Below are 18,973 nucleotides of genomic sequence, written 5' to 3' on the forward strand. Positions count from 1 at the left end.
GTGGTGAAGATCCACCGAACGCTTAGCAATACAGGATGATATTTGATCATTTATCATCAATGATCATGAAGACAATCAGTCATGGTCAAATCATGGTTGAAGGGACCGTGTGTGTGGTTCTACTGTAGATGTCGAACCCAAAGTAAACCAATGTTATTTTTTTGTTTGTTTTACCGGAAGCATTCCTGAGTTAACGGCCTGTCCGCACCGTTGCCGTTGAATCACCGCTGTCGTAAATCATCTTTCGACGTCTTTCGACATCTTTCGAGTGTCTCTATACGTTTTAAAGACTTACATTGAGATTATTTTTCCTATGTTTCTTTTATTAGATTTGTATATAAATTATATGAGGACATTTTATTTTGATGTGAATGTCGAAAGAAATCCTCGGTTATGTTGATTGTTCTGAGATTGTTCTTGGTTGAATGCAGACTTACAGTACAGTACCCTACAGATCAGACACCAGCCATCTGAACAGCCCAGACAAACCCTACTGCATGTGAGTAGATGTCTGCAAGTACTTGTTATAAGCTCTGTGTTATACAATGTATTGATAAGGATTACAATTATACATTTGGGATCAAACAAGCTGTCCATGTCTTTCTTCATTAACTATGGGGGGGTACAGTATGTGTTTACGTGGTGGTGAATCCATCCGGAAATAGGTTTTATATATTGAAATGTTTGATTGAAATAACATAATTCTCAAGAGTTTCATGGTCTCTCTGTGTGGTGCTGTAACGTAGACTGCTTGGCCACCAGTCAGACAGACAGCACCAGTCAGACAGACAGCACCAGACAGACTCAGTATAAATTCTCCTTTTAATGGTTAAAGCAGTAAACAGATGAGGGGGCGTGTCATTCATGAGACAACGTGCATTAAAAACGACACAATCAAACCAGAAAATCAGTAGTGCTAAATCTTAGTTCTTACTATAGAATGAAATCCCGTAACTGTCATATAAATAAGTATATGCCGTACAGGTGGGTATTGTTACAGTATATGATGGGTAGAACTGGCCTTTGTGAGTAACAGGCAGGAAGTAACAGAGCAGCTATTGACGTAACTGTGATAGCATTAAGCACATAAAAAAAAAAGCTCATTGAAAATATCACAAGAAAGATGTATGATAACTCAACTTAAATCATGGAAGTGATTGAATAGAACAAATAACAGTTACAGTAGCTAAACAGCTTTAGTTTACATGTATGGGTCATATGGCATACGCCAGGGAAGGTGCAGACAGAAGGTTGGATGATACTCTGGTACGTCAATCAATGGGGAAGGTACAAATACAAACATGTACAGTATATGTAGTGGATTGTAACAGTGCATGTCTGACCCAGAACAACATGTCTGGACCGGTCCTACTGGTACCACAGTCATGGAGAGGTGCAGAAAGGGGTGGTCTCGAAACCCTCAAAACACCACTCTCCTCAGACAATAATACTCTACTGGTGAATCCGAACATATTTCATTCTATCAAACTGTGGTCCCATTTCATTTGGTTCATTCAATAGATCATATGAGAATTATTCAGAACAAATAATAAAAGGTTCAAAGGTTTTGTCAGGGAAGGTTCCATCTCCTAGGGGCATGAACCACCACTGAAATATGTGTTTCCCAACACGCTTACTTTCGTACGGCCAATTTAAAGTAGCCTGAGGCTTTGTAGTAAAACCTTCTAACACTGTTATTATATACTGTATGGAGGTATTGACCTCACAGTCTCTAATAAACTCTGCAGCTGGACCAGAAGACTTGTGCTTTCCTTTGACAATAGTGCTTTCAAAAATATACTTTTCCCCTTTCCCCAAATCCACCTGGGGTTGTTTTTTTAAGGCTAACCTTTAAGAGGACCAATGCTGGACTGGACTCAACTTTGGTAAAAAAGAAAAGAAAATAGAGCACTGAAGAAATACACACACATACATACATATGGAACATGGATAACATATTTTGGATTAAATTAAATGTTTACCCGAGTCACAAGCGATAAGCATCTGAATAAAATTGTATAGTAAATGTTAATATATTTTTCACAATATACTTTTACAATCATAAGACTCATCAATATATTTTTCTTAAAGTACATAGGAGCTCCCTTTGTTAAAACAAACATATACAGTAGGTATAATTGATAAGTAAAAACAAGCGTTGGAGATAACGTCACGTGGAAACAAACAGTACAGACTAATAACATATTTCAAATAACATACATGTTAAAAATGGACCCTTGTTCCCTTTAGTGGCTCGACTGTGTCCTCTAGACACATCTGGTGGAGTGAGAGCAGGATCAGAGGGAAGATGGCTCTGCTCTGTCTAATAACAACACACTAGATCTCTGCAGTCTGTCCTTGCTTGATGTTATTGCAAAGTCTGTTATTGTGCTGTCCTTGCTTGGCAGAGTGATGATGTGCTGCAGTTCAGTTAAGTCTGTGCGAGTGTGAGCGCGTGCGTGCGTGTGTGTGTTTTAGCACAAGCATCTCCTGTTTTTCTCTGATGGTCCTCCAACAACAGAATCCACAGCTGTGTCTGTAAGGTAAGTGCTTAGGTTGAAATTCTCTTGATACCATTGTCTGTTGCGAGCCTCCAAAGCGCACCTTAGACTGGGGAGAATGCCATGGATGTGGCAACTGATACCAAGAAGTAGTAGTCCTTTTCAGAGTGTCTTTGGTGAAGAAGGGGCAGAGGGGGATTTACTCCAACATGGCATCCAGCTGGTCGGCAAGGTCATCGAACATGTTGCCGATGTCATCCAGAATGTTCCCTGCTGCCTTCACTGTGCTGCTGCCACTGTAAACACAGAGAGGGGAAAATGTCAGAGTGTGTGTGTGTGTGTGTGTGTGCGCATGTGCGTGCGCGCACATGTCTTACCCATCAGTGCTGTTGTCCTGTGCCAGTTTATTTTCCACCACTTTCAGAGCTGCCTCCAGGGATGTGCTGGTCTCATCGAGCCTCTTCTGAACCAGCATCTCCGGGTAGGCCGCACCAGCCGCCTGGGCCTTTCCTGCTCTCCCTGCCTGGCTCAGAGGCCCCGAGTGGGGGTAGGGAGAGGCTGGAACTGGGGAGGATGGGGCAGTGAATGCAACACTCTGGACCACATTGAGGGTCACACCTGGTGAACGAGCTGAGTGGGACAATGGAGAGGGAGAGAGAGAGAGAGATACTGAATATGAAGTACTCAATACCACTAATCCATCATTCTTGTCTTTAATCTCCATTTCACTCTGACATGGGCAAACTTGGGATGTTCGTAAACACAGTGCATCTTACCTGAGGCTGTGGATGTGCTGAGCTGGGGCAGTCTGGAGGCAGGAGCAGGCTTCTGAGGACTTACTGCTTTGGCTACTGTGTTTTGTGTACTGGCTGCTTTAGGGCTAGCTATGGATGTCTGTGGACTCACTGTTGCAGGGTTAGTTGTGTATGTCTGTGTACTGCCTGATTTAGCAGTGGTTATTGTATGGTTCTGTGCACTGCCAGATGTGGACATGGTTGCCATCCTCTGGGGGCTTGCTGGTTTGGCTGTGACGGGGGGTTTGAGAGGACTGGCTGGCTTGGAGGACAGAGGTGGTTTCTGGCCTTTGCCCATTGAGCCTACTCTCTGGAAAACCTTTAGGATGGTCCCTGATCTAAAACCAGCTTCCTCGTCAATTGCCGCTTCTCCGTTTGTGTGTGTGTGGAAGCTGTTGGTCCTGCAGTGTGTGTGTGAGTGTGTGTCGTCTCCGTTGAGGGTGGCGGCGTCTTCCTGTGTTTCTGAGTCCCTGTCTTTGGGCTTGTGCCGTCGTTTGACCGTGTCGGACTCCTTCAGGTTGAACTCGGGCACCTCCAGAGCCTTTGGGGCCTGAGCCGTGTTTGGCCGTTCGGGAGAAGCCTGGGGCTGGATTTCTGGCTCTGCCCGGCCTCCTGCTCCTGTCCTGGGCCGCTGTTTGATGGTGAGGTTGCCATCCTCTGCAAACGGGAGGTTCTCACCCGAGATACTCTGAGGGGATTTAGAGCTCTCCAATACCAAACCACTCTTCCTCTCTCTCTCCTCCTCTTCTGTTGGTCTCTCTGTTCCTCTGGTCTGCTGTGATCTCTCCGTTCCCCCCTCCGTTTTTAAGCTCCCCATCCTCCTCAAGCCCCCCATGCCCAGTGCAGGTACAGGTTTGGGGGAGGCAGGGGTGCCTGGGCTGGGTGCCTGGACCCTCTTAGAGGGGCTACCCCCGCTCCCCTCTAACCTAGCAGCGATGCTCCTCACACTACCAGCGCTTTCCACCTCCACCCCTCCCTCTACCACCACGTCTGTCCCTATTGCTGTTCCTGTCCCTACTACGGTTGCTCCTCCTGATTCGCTGGCCTGGCTGCCACTCACCGAGCTCAGCCTTTTGGGCGGCGGCGGGGGCGGGCCTTTGCGTCTGGAGCGGATCACGAATGAGTGACTGCGGCTGATGTGGCGCTGGACAGCGGAGTTGGAGTGGCCCCGTCCTGGCCGCCGTGCCAGGGTGGCGTATGAAGGCATGGCGGCCGCGGAAGCAAATTCAGAGGCCGCTTCATCGTCATCTTGGTCAGGCTCTCCGTCAGACAGGGCGTAGCGGGTCAAGCTCTGGCTGCGCTTCTTGGGGCCCCTGAGGGTCTCAGCATTGATGCCATGTCCAGGCTTAGGCCCTGGGAGAGGCACAGCTCCAGCCAGGGACTTGGGTAACACACGGTGGCCCAGTTCGGTGCCTCCTCCCTGGGCGTGGAGATAGCTGAAGGCCCTCTGTGTGGGGGAGGCTTGGGGAGAGGGGGAGGCGGGGGGGTGGTGGTGGTGGGGTTGGTAGAGACGGATGGGGGACTGGCAGGGTTTGGGTTTGGAGGGTACTGCAGGGTAGGCAAAGCGGGGCATTTTGCTGGGGGTGAGAGGAGGGGTGAGGGGGGTGAGGGGCAGTGTAGTCGGGGCGGTGGGCTGACGTTGGTGGTCCAACACCTCTGTGGATCTCTGTTGGTCTCTCCCAGGGTTTTCTCCCCACTGTCTCCCCCTTCCTCCTCCTCCTCCCCCGTTTCCCAAGTTCTCGTCCGAATGGCTGTACGTACTGGCTGATGCCAGCGTGGTGTGGTGTCCTGGGAAATTCCCGGAATTTCCTGAATTCCCTGATCCGCGGGAGCGCATTCCGATGCTCTCCTGGCTGAGCGACATGGCCGACATGACCACTGCCGAGACCCCCCCTCTCATCCCAAACCCCTCTCCCACGCCTTCCCCCGCTCTCCCAATCATGGCGCTCTGCAGCTCGGCGCTCAACTCGCTGTCCTGGAAGGAGAGGAGTGTCCTGGGGGTGTGAGGGGAGGGGCAGCAGTCGCCGGAGGAGTCTGGGCGTGTGTGAGTGTGTGTGTTCTGGGGAGCGTGTTCGATGGCCATCAGCTCCAGGGCGGCGGGGGGTTTCCGACTTAGCGTCCCCCCGCCAGAATGGTTACGGGAGCGGTGCAGGTCGCAGAGTCTCTTCACTGCCAGCATCAACTTCTTCTGGTGGCCTGAGACGAGGAACACATTCAGTATGAATTGCAAAGAAAATAAAGCACTCACAGGTCGCGCACGTGGTAAGTGGCCGAAGTGATGCATCTGGAGTTGGCATGTGTTTAGAAACTTTTGACACACTACCTAGCCTGCTGTGTGTGTGTGTGTGTGTGTGTGTGTGTGTGTGCCTCCCTCCCTCCCTTACCCAGCTTGGTGATGCCTATCTCTTGCAGGTCTTCCCAGGTGATGTCCTTCACTATGCTGATGCAGTCGTAACCATTCTCACACAGCCTCTTCTGGTACTGAGGGAGACCTATCGTACTCAACCACTCCGCTAGGTCAGCCTGAGAGAGAGAGGGAGAGGGAGAAAAGGAGGGTAGAGAGAAAAAGAGGAAAAATAGACAGGGTTGAGTGACCATTGAGTGAATGTTGTTGACAAATGTATAGTACGCTATAGCAGTGTGTCTGACCTTGAGCTCTACTGTGGTAATGATACAATCGTGTACAATATGTGGTAAAGTTGTGTATGAGGTCAGAGGTCATGTGACTGTCTCTTACTGGGATGTAGTCAGGGAGCCACTCAGGGATGCTCAGGTTGCCGATCTCTATGGAGATCTTCTTACGGTGGCCTGGCTTGGTCACGCCGATGGCTGTGAGGTCCTGGAATGGTAAACACCAGATTAGGAATGACTTTTACTAACATAGATAACACACAGGGATCCCAAAGACCCCGTTGATGAGCTGATTGATTCTTTAAAGACTCAATAGCATGGTCATTTAGCAGATGCAAGGAAACACACACACACACACACACACCTCTGGGGTCATCCTACTGATGGTAGGAACGTCGTATCCCGAGGTGAGGAAGTTAGAAGTGTACTGCTCCAGCTGAAACTCACACAGCCATTGGTAGATAGCCTCAGAGTCCTACAGGGAAGAACAGAGAGTGTTACTTACTCACACACACACACACAAACACACACACACACACGGTCTGGATGAACTCACCCTGCCCTCCAGGAGGTGTTCGGGTCTTATGAAACCACTCTGTTCCCCTGTCCGAGTTCCATTCACCTGACGACGAGGACCACCTACAAAACACACACAATTAATCCTGCGGTACATGACAACCTTTACCTGACAGAAAAACTGAAAAACACAGACACACACAGCTCCATGGTAAATGTTAACATACAGGTAGCTACAGGTTCTGTAGTTCTACATAGCGGTGTCCTAGCCAGTTATGTACAGCCTAGTGGTTTGCTCCAGTTGAAGGTGAATTACCTTGTGGCTCTAAAGGCCCCACTGAGCAGACAGATGACATTTTAGAGGAATGCACCTCCTCTCCCTCTCCTGAGGCACTGGTTTTGATCTCTCTTATCTCTCCCTCCCTACCTCCATAGTTCCAAACAGGTTAGAGGCCCCAGGGGTGAAAACAGCACCTAAAGATGAGTTATTTGACCCTGGGGGTGGAGAGAGGGGCCATGTGTTTGTGTGTCTGCACACCTCATCAACCCCTACATCCACAACACACTCCTACTCTCAAGGCCAGAGAGAGAGAGAGAGAGAGAGGCCCAGGTACAGACAGTCCTTATGAACACCATATCAGCCCAACAATGAGACACTGTAACAGTGAGAGACAGTTTGTCATGTAGCTGTGGAACACTGTGATGATCACACAGAGTACATCAACTAGTTCCTCTGAGCCGGTACCACTGGGCCTGCGTTTACGCCCATCGGTCCAGGACCAGAGAACCTGCCTCAGCCGTGTTTACGCCAGCGGAGGCTGGTGGAGGTAGAAATCGTGTCCTTTGAATCCATTCCTCCTTCTGTCCCATGCATTACAATGAGCCTGTCTTCTGATTTCTCCCTCCACAAGCCTCCACTGGTTTAAGCCTACGCATTATCTTTGTTTGCACATCGACTCTACAGTTCCAACGCAACATGTGTTGGAATAGTGCAGTGCAGGTTTGATTGTGTCTGAGGCTGTGTGCCCGTCTCTACACATGGACCTGATCATACCCTAACCCAACACTGTTGGCTGGCATGGTTATGGCTGTGCTGTTGGTGTGTTTGTTTAAATTAAATCACAGCGCTGCTCCACCATAAAAAAATCCCAAAGTAAACACACACATAATCACCCCAGAACCGCTGAGTAAACAAACTCAGAACCTTGGTGTTGTCACGCAGGGCAGGCTGCTCCTTGGCTCGGCTAACTCTAGCCTGAAAACAACGACAGCAATCAACAAGACCCATCCCTGTGTGTTTAGAGGGGCGTACAGGATATCCAAAATGTACATTTAAGACCCCTTTCCACCGTCTCTTGTAATATCAACAGAATAACTAGGACATAACAGGTACATCTAAGGTCCTACACGTTCAACGATCATGCAGATACAATAATTAACCCTTTCGGTATGTGGCGGGCGTCAAATTGCTGCAAACCACAGTATTGCTTTCTCGCACGACGAGCTCACAGGGGTCTCCAACCTGCGTTCTCTGTATTGCCAAGTTCCAAAACTGTCACCGAAATACCTGATAGAAACCAGCTACGCCATCGAAAAGCTAGCAATTGGACGGCACGGGAGGGGGGTAATTCAGTTTCACCATCTCAACTCGGTGACATGTAACAGACAGGAGTGCTGAGTCTTACCCGTCTGCAGGAAGGAGAGTGATGCTGCTGTCTTTTTGCACCTCATCTCTCTTTCTCTTTTTCCTTCCCTCTCTTGCTCTTCTTTTCTCTCTCCCTCTCTGTACCTCTCTCTCCACCTGTAGAGCTGTCTGAGTCTCCCACCACTCCGCAGGCGAACCTCAGGGAAATGTCAACACCTCCCTCTCCCTCCCTTTTTCTCCACCTCCTGTTCTCTCTCTCTCTCATCTTTCTTGTTATTCTCTCCCAGTTTCTCTGTCTCCTCCCCTTCTCCCTCTCAGTAGTTTCTCTCTCTCTCTCTCTCCCTCTCCCTCTCTCTCTCTCTATGGTATGTGTAACTAAGTAACCATGCTATGTGTCAATCTCTCTCCCTGACTGTCTGTGTTCAGCTGAAGGAGCTGAGAACTCTTTGCTAAGTCCTTACTCAGCAGAATATCCTAAGCTGGGGGGGCAAAGCCCAGCATCTCTTCTCCGTGTTCCTCTTCCACAGCCACTGGTTAGAGAGAGAGAGCAAAGACTCGCTCTTTATTGGTTCTGTAAAGAGGTGTGCTGACTCTGACTGAAGTCTTGACAGACGGTATAAATGTGCAGAGCTGGGGGGGTTTTATTGGTTCTGTGGTGCTGTAAGCTTCTCAGCGTCTCTCTCTCTCTCTCATTTCCCCTGTGCCCCGTGGCTGGAGGCTTGGCTGGCACGACAGGTGGAATACTCTGGAACACTGATGACCTCACATGCTGAATACGTCTAGCTAGTGCAAGAGATACTGAATACCATCTAGCCTGACACCCGTGATGGAAAAACATTTGTATGGGACACTGTCGTTTGCACGAGCATCACGTGTATCGCAAGTAAAAGCAAACTACATTAAATCTACATTAAATCATCCAACCAAGCATCTCTTCATACAGTTGTATAGACAGAGGCTGTACGTGTCTGTGGAACGAGGGGAAGAAAAGAAGAGAAAGTAAGGGAGGAGTGTGGTGGGCGACTGACCTGTGGGTCCATCGGGCTGCTTGCTGTGGTCCTGTTCCCCTAATTCACCAGCAGAGGGAGCCAGCTACACAGAGAAAGAGAAGGCTGGGGTTAGTGATACACAGAAGTGACTTCTCAGAGAGCAAAGTGTTTTTCTTGGTGTATGGACCTTCAGCCTTGTAACATCTGATAATACAATAACTTGTTATATTGTAACTTGTTAAACGGAAAATGTAATAACTTTACAACCGTTTATTTATTTTTAAACAACTTTATTACATTAAGTTATTACACTATTTGGTTTTGTTACAAGGCTTTCCCTCTTTGATCGTGTCTTTGAGAGAGGTTCTAACCTTGCCAGTGTCGTGGGCTCCGCCGGGCAGGCGGGGGTGTGTCCCATTCTGGCCCTGGCTGCTCTCTGAGCTCTGCCCACTGCCTGCACTACGGCTGCTGCCCACGCTGCCAGCGCTGCCAACACTGTTCCTGTCACCTGAGAGAGAGAGAGAGAGAATGTAAGTAGCAAAGATGTTGTGTGGAGACATGAGGGATCCTTAGTTGGAAAAGGAATGCCCTACAGAACTGAGAGAGACAGAAAAAGGTTATTGGGTAGCAGAGACGGTTTAGAGAGGGGGGTTCAAGCTCTGGGGTGGTCCCGAGATTGGGGGGGGGGGTGGTAGGGTTAGGCAGCTAGGAGGGGCTGGAGGCACTGAGGGTTCAGGAAGAGGATCCCACTTGAGTGATGTTTTTGAGAGAGGGGGGGGGGGATAACACACCCTTACCAGTGTGTACAAGGGTTGGCTGTGACACCAGGGGTGTTTTACAGGGACAACAGGGGAGCGTGGGATAGAGAGTGGGGCGGGGGCGGGGGTCCACACACTCTTACCAGTGGGTGAGTTCCTGAGGACCCAAATGTCCTGACTGGGGCTAGCTGGACTAGCTGGGGCTGAGAGGACACTGCCAGGTGGAGCACCTAACAAACACACACACTTTACTGTCGGGACGGAGCAGGTCTGTCTGTCTGCTGGGCCCGGCCCGGCCCAGCCTGGCGTGGGGGTATGGGGACCCCAAGGACCACAGGGCCAGCAGAGGTCAGCACTCACTCTCAGCAGGACGGGGGGGTGTACGGGGGTGTGGGGATGGGGGTGGACTTCCCTTACGAATCGGAGGGTGGTTTTTGTCCAAGGATATATTGTGGTAGATGGAGAGAGGTGGTACAAGTCAAGGGTGTTTGAGTGAGGGTGTGTGTGGTGAGTAAGGGTGAGTGTGTGTGTGTGTGTGTGTAATAGTGATGGAGTGAGAGCCAGGTGAGGGTCATAGTCGAAGAGTCTGTGTGTGTGTGTGTGTGTGTGTGTACCTGCGTGTTCGTAGTAGAGGGTGTAGGAGTCGTCAGTCTGGGGGGCAGGGCCAATGCTTGTGGGAGGAGCTCTTGACAGGAAGTGCTGCCGTTGGCTTGGCAACGAGGCCTGGCGGGAGAGAGTGGCCCCTGGGGGCCAGGAGCGGAAAGAGACACAAGGTGAAGTGTAAGCGTGTGTGTGTACATACACTCACTGAACACTTTATTAGGAACACCTGTACACCTTCTCATGGTGGAGGTGGTGTAATGTTTGTGGGGAATGTTTTCTTGGCACACTTTGGGCCCGTTAATACCAATCAATCATCGCTTGAATGCCACAGCCTATTTGAGTATTGTTGCTGACCATGTGCATCCCTTCATGGCCACAATTTACCCATGTTCTAATGACTACTTCCAGCATGATAATGCACCATGTCACAAAGCAAAAGTCGTCTCAAACTGGTTTCATGAACATGACAATGAGTTAAGTGTTCTTCAGTGGCCTTCCCAGTCACCGGATCTGAATCCAATAGAACACCTTTGGGATGTGGTAGAACGGGAGATTCACAGCTTGAAAGTGCACCTGAAAAAAAAAATCTGCATCGTGGACCGGAATCTCAAAGGAATGTTTCCAACATCTTGTGAAATCAATGCCACGAAAAATGTAGGCTATTTTGAGAGCAAAGCGAGGCCCTACCCAGTATTAGTATAGTGGTTCCTGATAAAGTGCCCGGTGAGTGTATATCCTGTGAGTGGTGAGGGAGTCAAAAACTGGTACTGTATACACTAGAACCCTCAAGGAAAGAGATGTGCTATTCCACTAGTCATGAATTCTATCCCTTCTATGGTATAAATCCCCTTTAGCGTTACATAATGGCTGTTGAATATGGCTGTGAGATCAGCAGTTCTGCTGAGAAGGCTTACAGTGCTTCTGTGTGTAGAGGCAGAGGGATGCTGACACTCTGTTGACAATATCGCTGTGCACACACACACACACACACACACACACACACACACACACAGCTGAGTTCGCTCACGCAATAAGGACCCGTCAACGACTGAGCTTTAAACTAGGATTTCCTCTCTCTCACACACTCACACACACACACAGTACTCGGGCATACAGTACTAGACAGTGTCACGGCTTTCGAACTGAGCTGACACTTCCCAATCTGGCTCTCTAAGCCTATTAAACTGTGGGTGTATAGAGAGAGAGTGTGTGTGTGTGATATTTGAGAGTTCTTTATGGGACCTGTAAGTGTTTGGCCTGCTGTATGGAATACCATAGGGTATTTACTGCTGCCTAGTGTGGGGGTATTCTATTGTGGAACCAGGCTAAATTTGAAGGTGTGTGTGTGTGCACGGGTATGTACGTGTGAGTGTGAATGTAGTTGTGTGTGTGCGTGTGTGTACCTGCTCTCCGGCTGATGACCTCCACCACAGAGGGGGGGAAGTAGCCCACTCTGTCCGTCCCCCTCTGTTTGTCATGGATGTGACCCTTCCACCGCCCATCCATGTGCTGCTCCAAGACCTGTAAATCAACCAATCACATGGCTGCTTCATCCAGGGTGGGTGGGAGTAGAGGGATTCTGTCTTTGCCCCCTCTACCAAAACCAATACTACTGGCTGAGTCTACAGTATAGCCCAGTTTACACAGAGCCATCTCCTGTTAAAGGGCCAGTATTGTGTCGTTACTGGGAGTCTATGATCTATGAGGAGACAATGTTGTTGACTTTGAGAGACAACTCAAACAACTGCAGTCGGCTAGCAAGTGACGTCTTTTGGTGTGAACTATGCATGAACTGTATTGAAGCCGCAGGGCATGCTTTTACACGGTAATGAGCAGGCTTTGGGACACACACATACATACACACACACACACACACACACACACACAGTCAAACACACACTGGCTGAGTGAGTCTGAACAAATGCACGGAAGGGACAAAAGCAAACATGACTGAGCCCAGAGGCGTGTCACAGAATACAACGACACAAGTCCAAAAACAGTAGGATCCAGGAAAATTAAGGTATGACTCACATCAGGATGCACGCAAACCCCCCCCCCCCCCACTCCCACCAACACACACACACACACACTAATGAGAGAATGACAGGAGCGTGTCCCTACCTGCTGCTCTCAGTTCTCTCTCAAACAGTGTACACCAAATTACCGCAAAAACACACCTCGAAACTCACAGTACACCTAATTGCACAAATACCTCACAAACAAACCTCTACCACAAGAAAAAACACTTACATGGGGTACACCAAATTACCACACACCTTCACCTTTAGCAACAAACTTTACCCATCACCGTGCAACAGAAAAACACACCTCATATTTGACATTTTGAATAAACCACACAAACAAGAAGATAACTGTCATAAAGGTCTCAGGTGATGGTGTGGGCCATGGACCAAGCCATCAAGAGAGATAAGAATAACCACTGGGGCCATAACTCTGCAGCAGGCACCCACAGGGCACAAATACAAGCACAACAAAGCCGAGGAGTCAGGTCACACACACACAATACACACGCACGCACACAATACACACGCACGCACACAATACACACACACACACACACACACACACACACACACACACACACAATACACACGCACGCACACACACAATACACACACGCATGCACGCACACACATACATACATACACACACACACACACACAGTTTACCATGATGAGATCTCCAGCTCTAAGGTTGAGGGCTGTGGGGTCATGGAGGTTCCAGTAATCCTTCAATGCTCTCACTTGGAGAGACCCCGATGCTTCTACAGAGAGAGAGAAAGAAAGAAAGAAAGAGAGAGGGAGAGAAAGAGAGAGAGGGGAGACATACAGTATTTAACATGTCGGAGAGGAAATGGTTTCATTGTTTAGTTAGATGTGGATAGGTTGTTTTGCTGTGCTGTGTTTTACCTCTGAGGAGCAGTTTGATGTCCTTGCTGGCTGTCGAAGTGGTGAACTGGTTGACGATGTCCAGGGCTGTCTGGTTGTAGGTGTTACGCTGGCTCACATCGATACCCGCCTGGACAGAGCAGCAGTCTGTTAGACACTCGCACTCACACTCACACTCTCCAAGGAAAACACACTCCCACTGCAGAAACTGTGCGTCACCATCGCCGTGCCTTTTATATTAAAGAATAACATCCACCCTGAGAATCAAATAAAAACATCTCTGTCCCTCAATGAGAGGAAATAAGATATTAAGCTGAAGTGTAAATAATTCCTGTCTATTGTTTCCTGTCTAGCCTGACACCAGGGCCTGAACTTACGTCCAGCAGCAGCCGCACTACTTCAGTCTTGCCATAGAGGGCAGCCTCGTGCAGGGAGGTCCCAGCTTTGGTGGCCCTGTTGATGTCAATACCAGCCTTCAGCAGCAACCTGAGAGACAACACACATATACACATAGGTGTTACACTCACACACACACATATACACACACGCGCACACACACGCAGACGCCCTCGCACACACACACACACACACACACATTCATAATGTCTACATCTACAAGAGCACACACAACAAAACATACATTCTGCACACTGTACACAATTAGCCAAACACATGTTATTCAGACACACAGACATGTCTCTCCCTAGGCAGGCAAGCCCAGCTGGAGGAATGCTTTAGGGCATCAGACTCAGACAGCTGTGGAGGAGAGAATCTGCTGGGAATCTGCTGGGAATCCATGCTTTCCTCTGGGAATGCATGGCACGGGGAGGGAATGTGTGTGAGAGGATCTACAGACTCCCACGCGGAGGAAATACTCCGGATGAGAGGGGAGATGAGGAGGGGGGAGGAGAGTAGAGGAGAGGGGAAGAGGGAGGGGAAGAGAAGAGGGAGGGGAGGGGAAGAGAAGAGGGAGGGGAGGGGAGGAGGAGAGGAGGCTTATTCATCAACCCAAGGTTGAGTCCAGCAGTGTTAAGCTGAGTTAACCTACAGTCCCCCTTCACTCTCTGCAGTCTATCCCGGAACTTTCCCCCCTGTAAGGCAACCGTGAAAGGGAGACACTTGGGTGGGGATTCCAAGGCGTTCCTGGTAATAAAGTGTGTTTTTTCTACGAGGCGTCGCCCTCTCTCTCTCTCCTCCATGTCTAATATCCCACATTCCCAGTTAGGAGGATGTGGATGAGGGATGGAGTGGGCTTATCCAGGGAATGTGTTGGTTTAGGGAGGATAGGAGTCATTAACAGGCATGTCAGGGTTACTACTGTAGGGTGGGGTTGCTTGGTATACAGACACACAGACACACACATTAGAGCAAGGGATGAGGATGTGGAACTGGGCAGATCCAGAGAATGGAGAGAGAGAGAGAGAGAGACAGACAGACAGACAGACACTCCTCTGACCTGATGATGTCTTTGTGTCCGTTCCGTGCGGCCAGGTGTAGGGGCGTGTTAGTGGCAGCGTCTAACCCATCATGCCCCTCCCCCTCCAACAGAGCTACCACCATATTGCTGCTCAACAACAACTGGGCCACCTATGTGTGTGTGTGTGTGTGTGTGAGAGAGAAGAATGAAACGCGACATATTAAATAATTCACACAGAATTCATAAATTTAAATACATTTCTCCCATACATACACGGTCATGGGGGTCAGCCAACGAGCTGATATAAAACCCTGCCTAGCAACTGTCCCCGCGTGCGGTGTCTAAAGATACCCCTGCTGCTTTTAGTCAGACTGCTGTTCCACACACAAAGCCCTGCCCGGAGCCTACTGTCGCCCTCAGCCTAAAGCCTGCTATTCTCTACCTTTCACTCTCCGAGCTCCAGGAGATTAACAGACATGGGGAAGAGGGTGTGTGAGAGTGTGTGTGAGAGTGTGTGAGAGTGTGTGAGAGTGTGTGTGTGAGAACTCCGCTCCGGTTAAATCTGAATTACAGGGCCAGCTAATATTCCACGACAAGACTTAATCCACAACTCTGACAGAAAAACAGACCGTACTGTAGAGAGTGTGTGTGCGCGCATATGTGTGTGCGCGTGTGAACTTGTGTGTCCGCACAGCATAGCAAAAACCCATTTCCCTTTAGCTTAAAAAAAAAAAATCTTATTTTAGCTGGGTAGTTAATCTAAGCTATGTGAGATGTTTGACACAGACCTCCCCCCCCGCTCTATCCATCACATGCCCTCTGGAAGACATTGACAAACACACACAAACTGTATATAAACAACCTTCACACTCCCCACAACTTTCTACATCGGCTCTGTCTGGGGCTGTAAAGTGGGTTTGAAGAAAAGGGAGACATTGCGTGCGTAGAAATGTGATCACAAAGAATGAATACACTCTAGTGGACCACTACACACTCACACAAGTGAGCAGCACACACACACACACATGCGCACATACACACACACGCCCCTGTGGACTCACCTTCACTCTGCCGAACTCACAGGCCAGGTCGAGAGGGGTCTTCTTAGCCTTGTTGACCAGGCAGGGGTTGGACTGATGTTGCAACAACATCTCAGACTGCAAGAGAGAGGGGGGAGGGGGCGGGGGGGGTGATGACGACAATCAGTAACCTCAGAGGACCGTAAGAAATATCACCACCGCACACACGCACACGTGCACACACACACTTGCGCAAACGCGCACACACACAGGCAGTGTGTATGTTACCCAGATCAGGTGGAGTGATACCATGGTACAATGGAGGGGTCAGGGGAAGTGAAAGGAGAGGGCAGACAACACTGGGGAGCTCACCCTCTCTCCCCCTCCCTCCCTCCCTCTCCCTCCCCCCTCTCTCTTTCCCATCCCTCTTTCCCATCCCTCTCTCCCATCCCTCTCTCCCATACCTCTCTCCCATCCCTCTCTCCCCCTGTCCTTCTCTCCCCCTCTCTCTCTCCTACATGACGTGATCAAGTAAGGTGTGTATCCGATAACACATTCCATTACAAAAGGTGAGACTGATAGAAGGAATGTGTGGATTTGGTGTCTCCTTCAGACCCGGTCCCTCCTGTCCACATCCTCTGAGAGCTGTGTTCACAGGTCCCACCACTCGGAGAAACCCAGGTGGGGGGCAGTATTGTTTGTGGACAAAGCAGGGCCTAGACACAAAAGCGGAGGGAGGTATTTCACAGTAATGGAAGCCGTGGCTTGTAACTTAGCCCTGAGCCTCTGTGTGTGTGTGTCCATGTGTCCGTGTGTATGTGTGTGTACACTCACCACCTCATAGTGTCCATACTGTGCAGACAGATGGAGGGGTATCTGTCCGTCGTGTGAGGGTGTGTTGACTGAAGCTCCAGCTCTCAGGAGCAGCAAGACGGAGTCAGCTTTCCCCTGCCAAGCTGCATAGTGGAGAGGACGCATACCTAGGGAGAGGGGGGGAGAGGGGGGGGGAGAGGGAGAGAGAACAAGGTGGGGGTGGTTGAGAGAGAAAGAGACACAAAGAGGAGGGTCAATGAATACAGAGGGATTGATTGATAGGTTCTCTAACCGATGCTTAAGGCCGTTTATTACAGTTGATAGGCTCTCACCGTTGGTGTCCTTGATGTCCACAGTGGCCTGGGACTCCAGCAGGAGAGACAGCAGCTCATTGGTGCCTGTGAGAGCAGCATGGTGGAGAGCTGAAAACCTGGGGGAGAGAGGGAGAGAGATGAGAGGGAGGGAGAGGGAGGGAGAGAGAGAGGGAGAGGGAGAGATGAGAGAGGGAGATAAGAGAGAAAGAGGGAGGGAGAGAGAGAGGGAGAGAGGGCGAGAGAGAGAGGGAGAGAGAGATAAGAGAGAGAGAGGGAGAGAGGGAGATAAGAGAGAGAGAGGGGGCGAGAGAGGGAAAGAGAGAGATAAGAGAGAGAGAGGGAGAGCAAGAGGGAGATGAGAGGCAGTGTAAATCTCACTGATGACTATACAAGAGATGAGCCTTCATAGCACCTCAGACAGGACTGTGTGTGTGTGTGTGTGCGTGCAGGGTCTTGGGGGGGGGGGGGGGGGGGGGGGGGCATGTCATACATTCCACCGAGGGACAAATTAAAAACATAAATCTGAGGTGTGTGTGTTTTCTCCCGTCAGTCCAGAGGAGCGGAGTGTTCCAGTGAGTCTGACGTGGTGAAGGACCACAGCGCAGCAGGTGAGTTACTGCCCTGCAGCCCAGACATTTCTCATATCCTCACCCTTGGCCTGGACTCATCTACCACCAGCCTCGGCCCTGGACCCATCTCCCAGAATACCGGGAGGTCTCTCCCCGAGGCCCGAGCTCTGAGCAAGGCCGTAAGTCTTCCCTGCCTTAGGTGGCACTGGCCACCTTAGCGCTGTCTGACTTTGAGTTACACTTACAATAACAGCAACAACACTAAGTTGGGCCTAGAGAAATATAGAACTGTTGAAGTGTGTGGGTGTGTGTCAGGGGACTGGGTTCAGAACTAGTTTTCTTTGTGCCTGGAGTATAAGGGACAGCACACTCTCTCTGACACCCAGTTATCCTAGAGAGAAACATGTGTGAGAGTGTGTGTCTGATGTGTACATCATAGATTCTCCTTGGGCTTCAATTAAATCACCTCAGCTAAAAGACTGTGTGTGTGTGTGTGTGTGTGTGTGTGTGTGTGTGTGTGTGAGTGATGTGTACATCATAGATCCTCCAGTCTATCCGTCACAAAGTAATAGAAAAAAAAAAGGAAAAAAAAATCATCATCAAATCATCATCAAATGAAAAACAAGTTTCCCCAAGAAACCTGTCTGTCCTTCCTTCCTTCCTTCCATGCCTCCTTCCCGTCCCTGTCGTGTGAGCGTGACTGGGGGGGGGGGGGAGTGAAAACGTATTGTCTAACTCCATTATAGATCTGGATGGCGTATAATCTCCTTGTCTGAGTAGAAGCCAGGCAATGTTCTGTCACCGGTGCACAATGACACTGAGCCATTAACACAGGCAGACACTCTGCTCATAGGAGACACAGGCACATCAAGGACATAACAGCTGGACATTTTTTAAAAAGTGTTCAAAAACACTCTCCAGATATTCCAGGAACATGACAGACAACAATAATATGAGTGGATTGTTGCTGTCGCCCCGCGTTACGTCGCCTGGTGATGCTGGAACGGATCCAATCATGTTAGCAGAATCTGTTCATCTCCAGATTGTGGTGGTCTTTGTTTTGGGTTCCCCGGTCCTTCGTCAGATATGTACTAGATACGCGACTAGCATGTCTGATCCGGTGGAGGGAGGCTGGTGGAGGTAGAAATCGGAGAATGGGCGATCCCCCTCTTTATCTTTTCATTCTGTCTCTCTCTTTCTCTAACACAAGCTTGCTCGCACGCATGTACACAGGCACTCACACACACACACACACACACACAAGCACACACACAAGCACACACACACACACACAGCACTCTGATTGAGTGTTGATTGGTGGCTGTTTACTCACCTCCCAATTCTTGTCTTCAGTCCCTCAGCACTCCTACCCCCCCCCCTTCCCCCTTCCCCCCTCCCACCACCACCACGGATGAACTGACTGCTTTCAACACTCTTATTGTATATCACCCCCCAAGCTGGACAGACCCTGCATGCTGACACATGCAGCCGATGA

The 18,973-nt window shown here is 49.6% G+C and overlaps 1 protein-coding gene across 1 annotated transcript in view; it reads right to left on the reverse strand.

The window, feature by feature from the left end:
• Positions 1–804: 804 nt before the first annotated feature.
• Positions 805–18,973, reverse strand: part of LOC310817033 (CASK interacting protein 2) — a 31,842-nt gene continuing 13,673 nt past the window's right edge. The window contains exons 3-20 of the mRNA XM_083687435.1: positions 16,928–17,025; positions 16,617–16,762; positions 15,825–15,920; positions 14,803–14,933; positions 13,724–13,832; positions 13,368–13,476; positions 13,128–13,222; positions 11,841–11,958; positions 10,449–10,577; positions 9,448–9,584; positions 9,116–9,179; positions 6,483–6,565; positions 6,291–6,401; positions 6,033–6,134; positions 5,680–5,818; positions 3,278–5,491; positions 2,879–3,131; positions 805–2,797 (exon numbers count right to left, since the gene is read on the reverse strand). Coding sequence (XP_083543561.1) covers positions 2,701–2,797; positions 2,879–3,131; positions 3,278–5,491; positions 5,680–5,818; positions 6,033–6,134; positions 6,291–6,401; positions 6,483–6,565; positions 9,116–9,179; positions 9,448–9,584; positions 10,449–10,577; positions 11,841–11,958; positions 13,128–13,222; positions 13,368–13,476; positions 13,724–13,832; positions 14,803–14,933; positions 15,825–15,920; positions 16,617–16,762; positions 16,928–17,025 — 4,231 coding nt within the window. The 3' untranslated portion in view covers positions 805–2,700. The remainder of the gene's footprint in view (positions 2,798–2,878; positions 3,132–3,277; positions 5,492–5,679; positions 5,819–6,032; positions 6,135–6,290; positions 6,402–6,482; positions 6,566–9,115; positions 9,180–9,447; positions 9,585–10,448; positions 10,578–11,840; positions 11,959–13,127; positions 13,223–13,367; positions 13,477–13,723; positions 13,833–14,802; positions 14,934–15,824; positions 15,921–16,616; positions 16,763–16,927; positions 17,026–18,973) is intronic.

This window comes from Argentina silus (assembly GCF_951799395.1).
Source record: "Argentina silus genome assembly, chromosome: 16".
Lineage (NCBI taxonomy): Eukaryota > Metazoa > Chordata > Actinopteri > Argentiniformes > Argentinidae > Argentina > Argentina silus.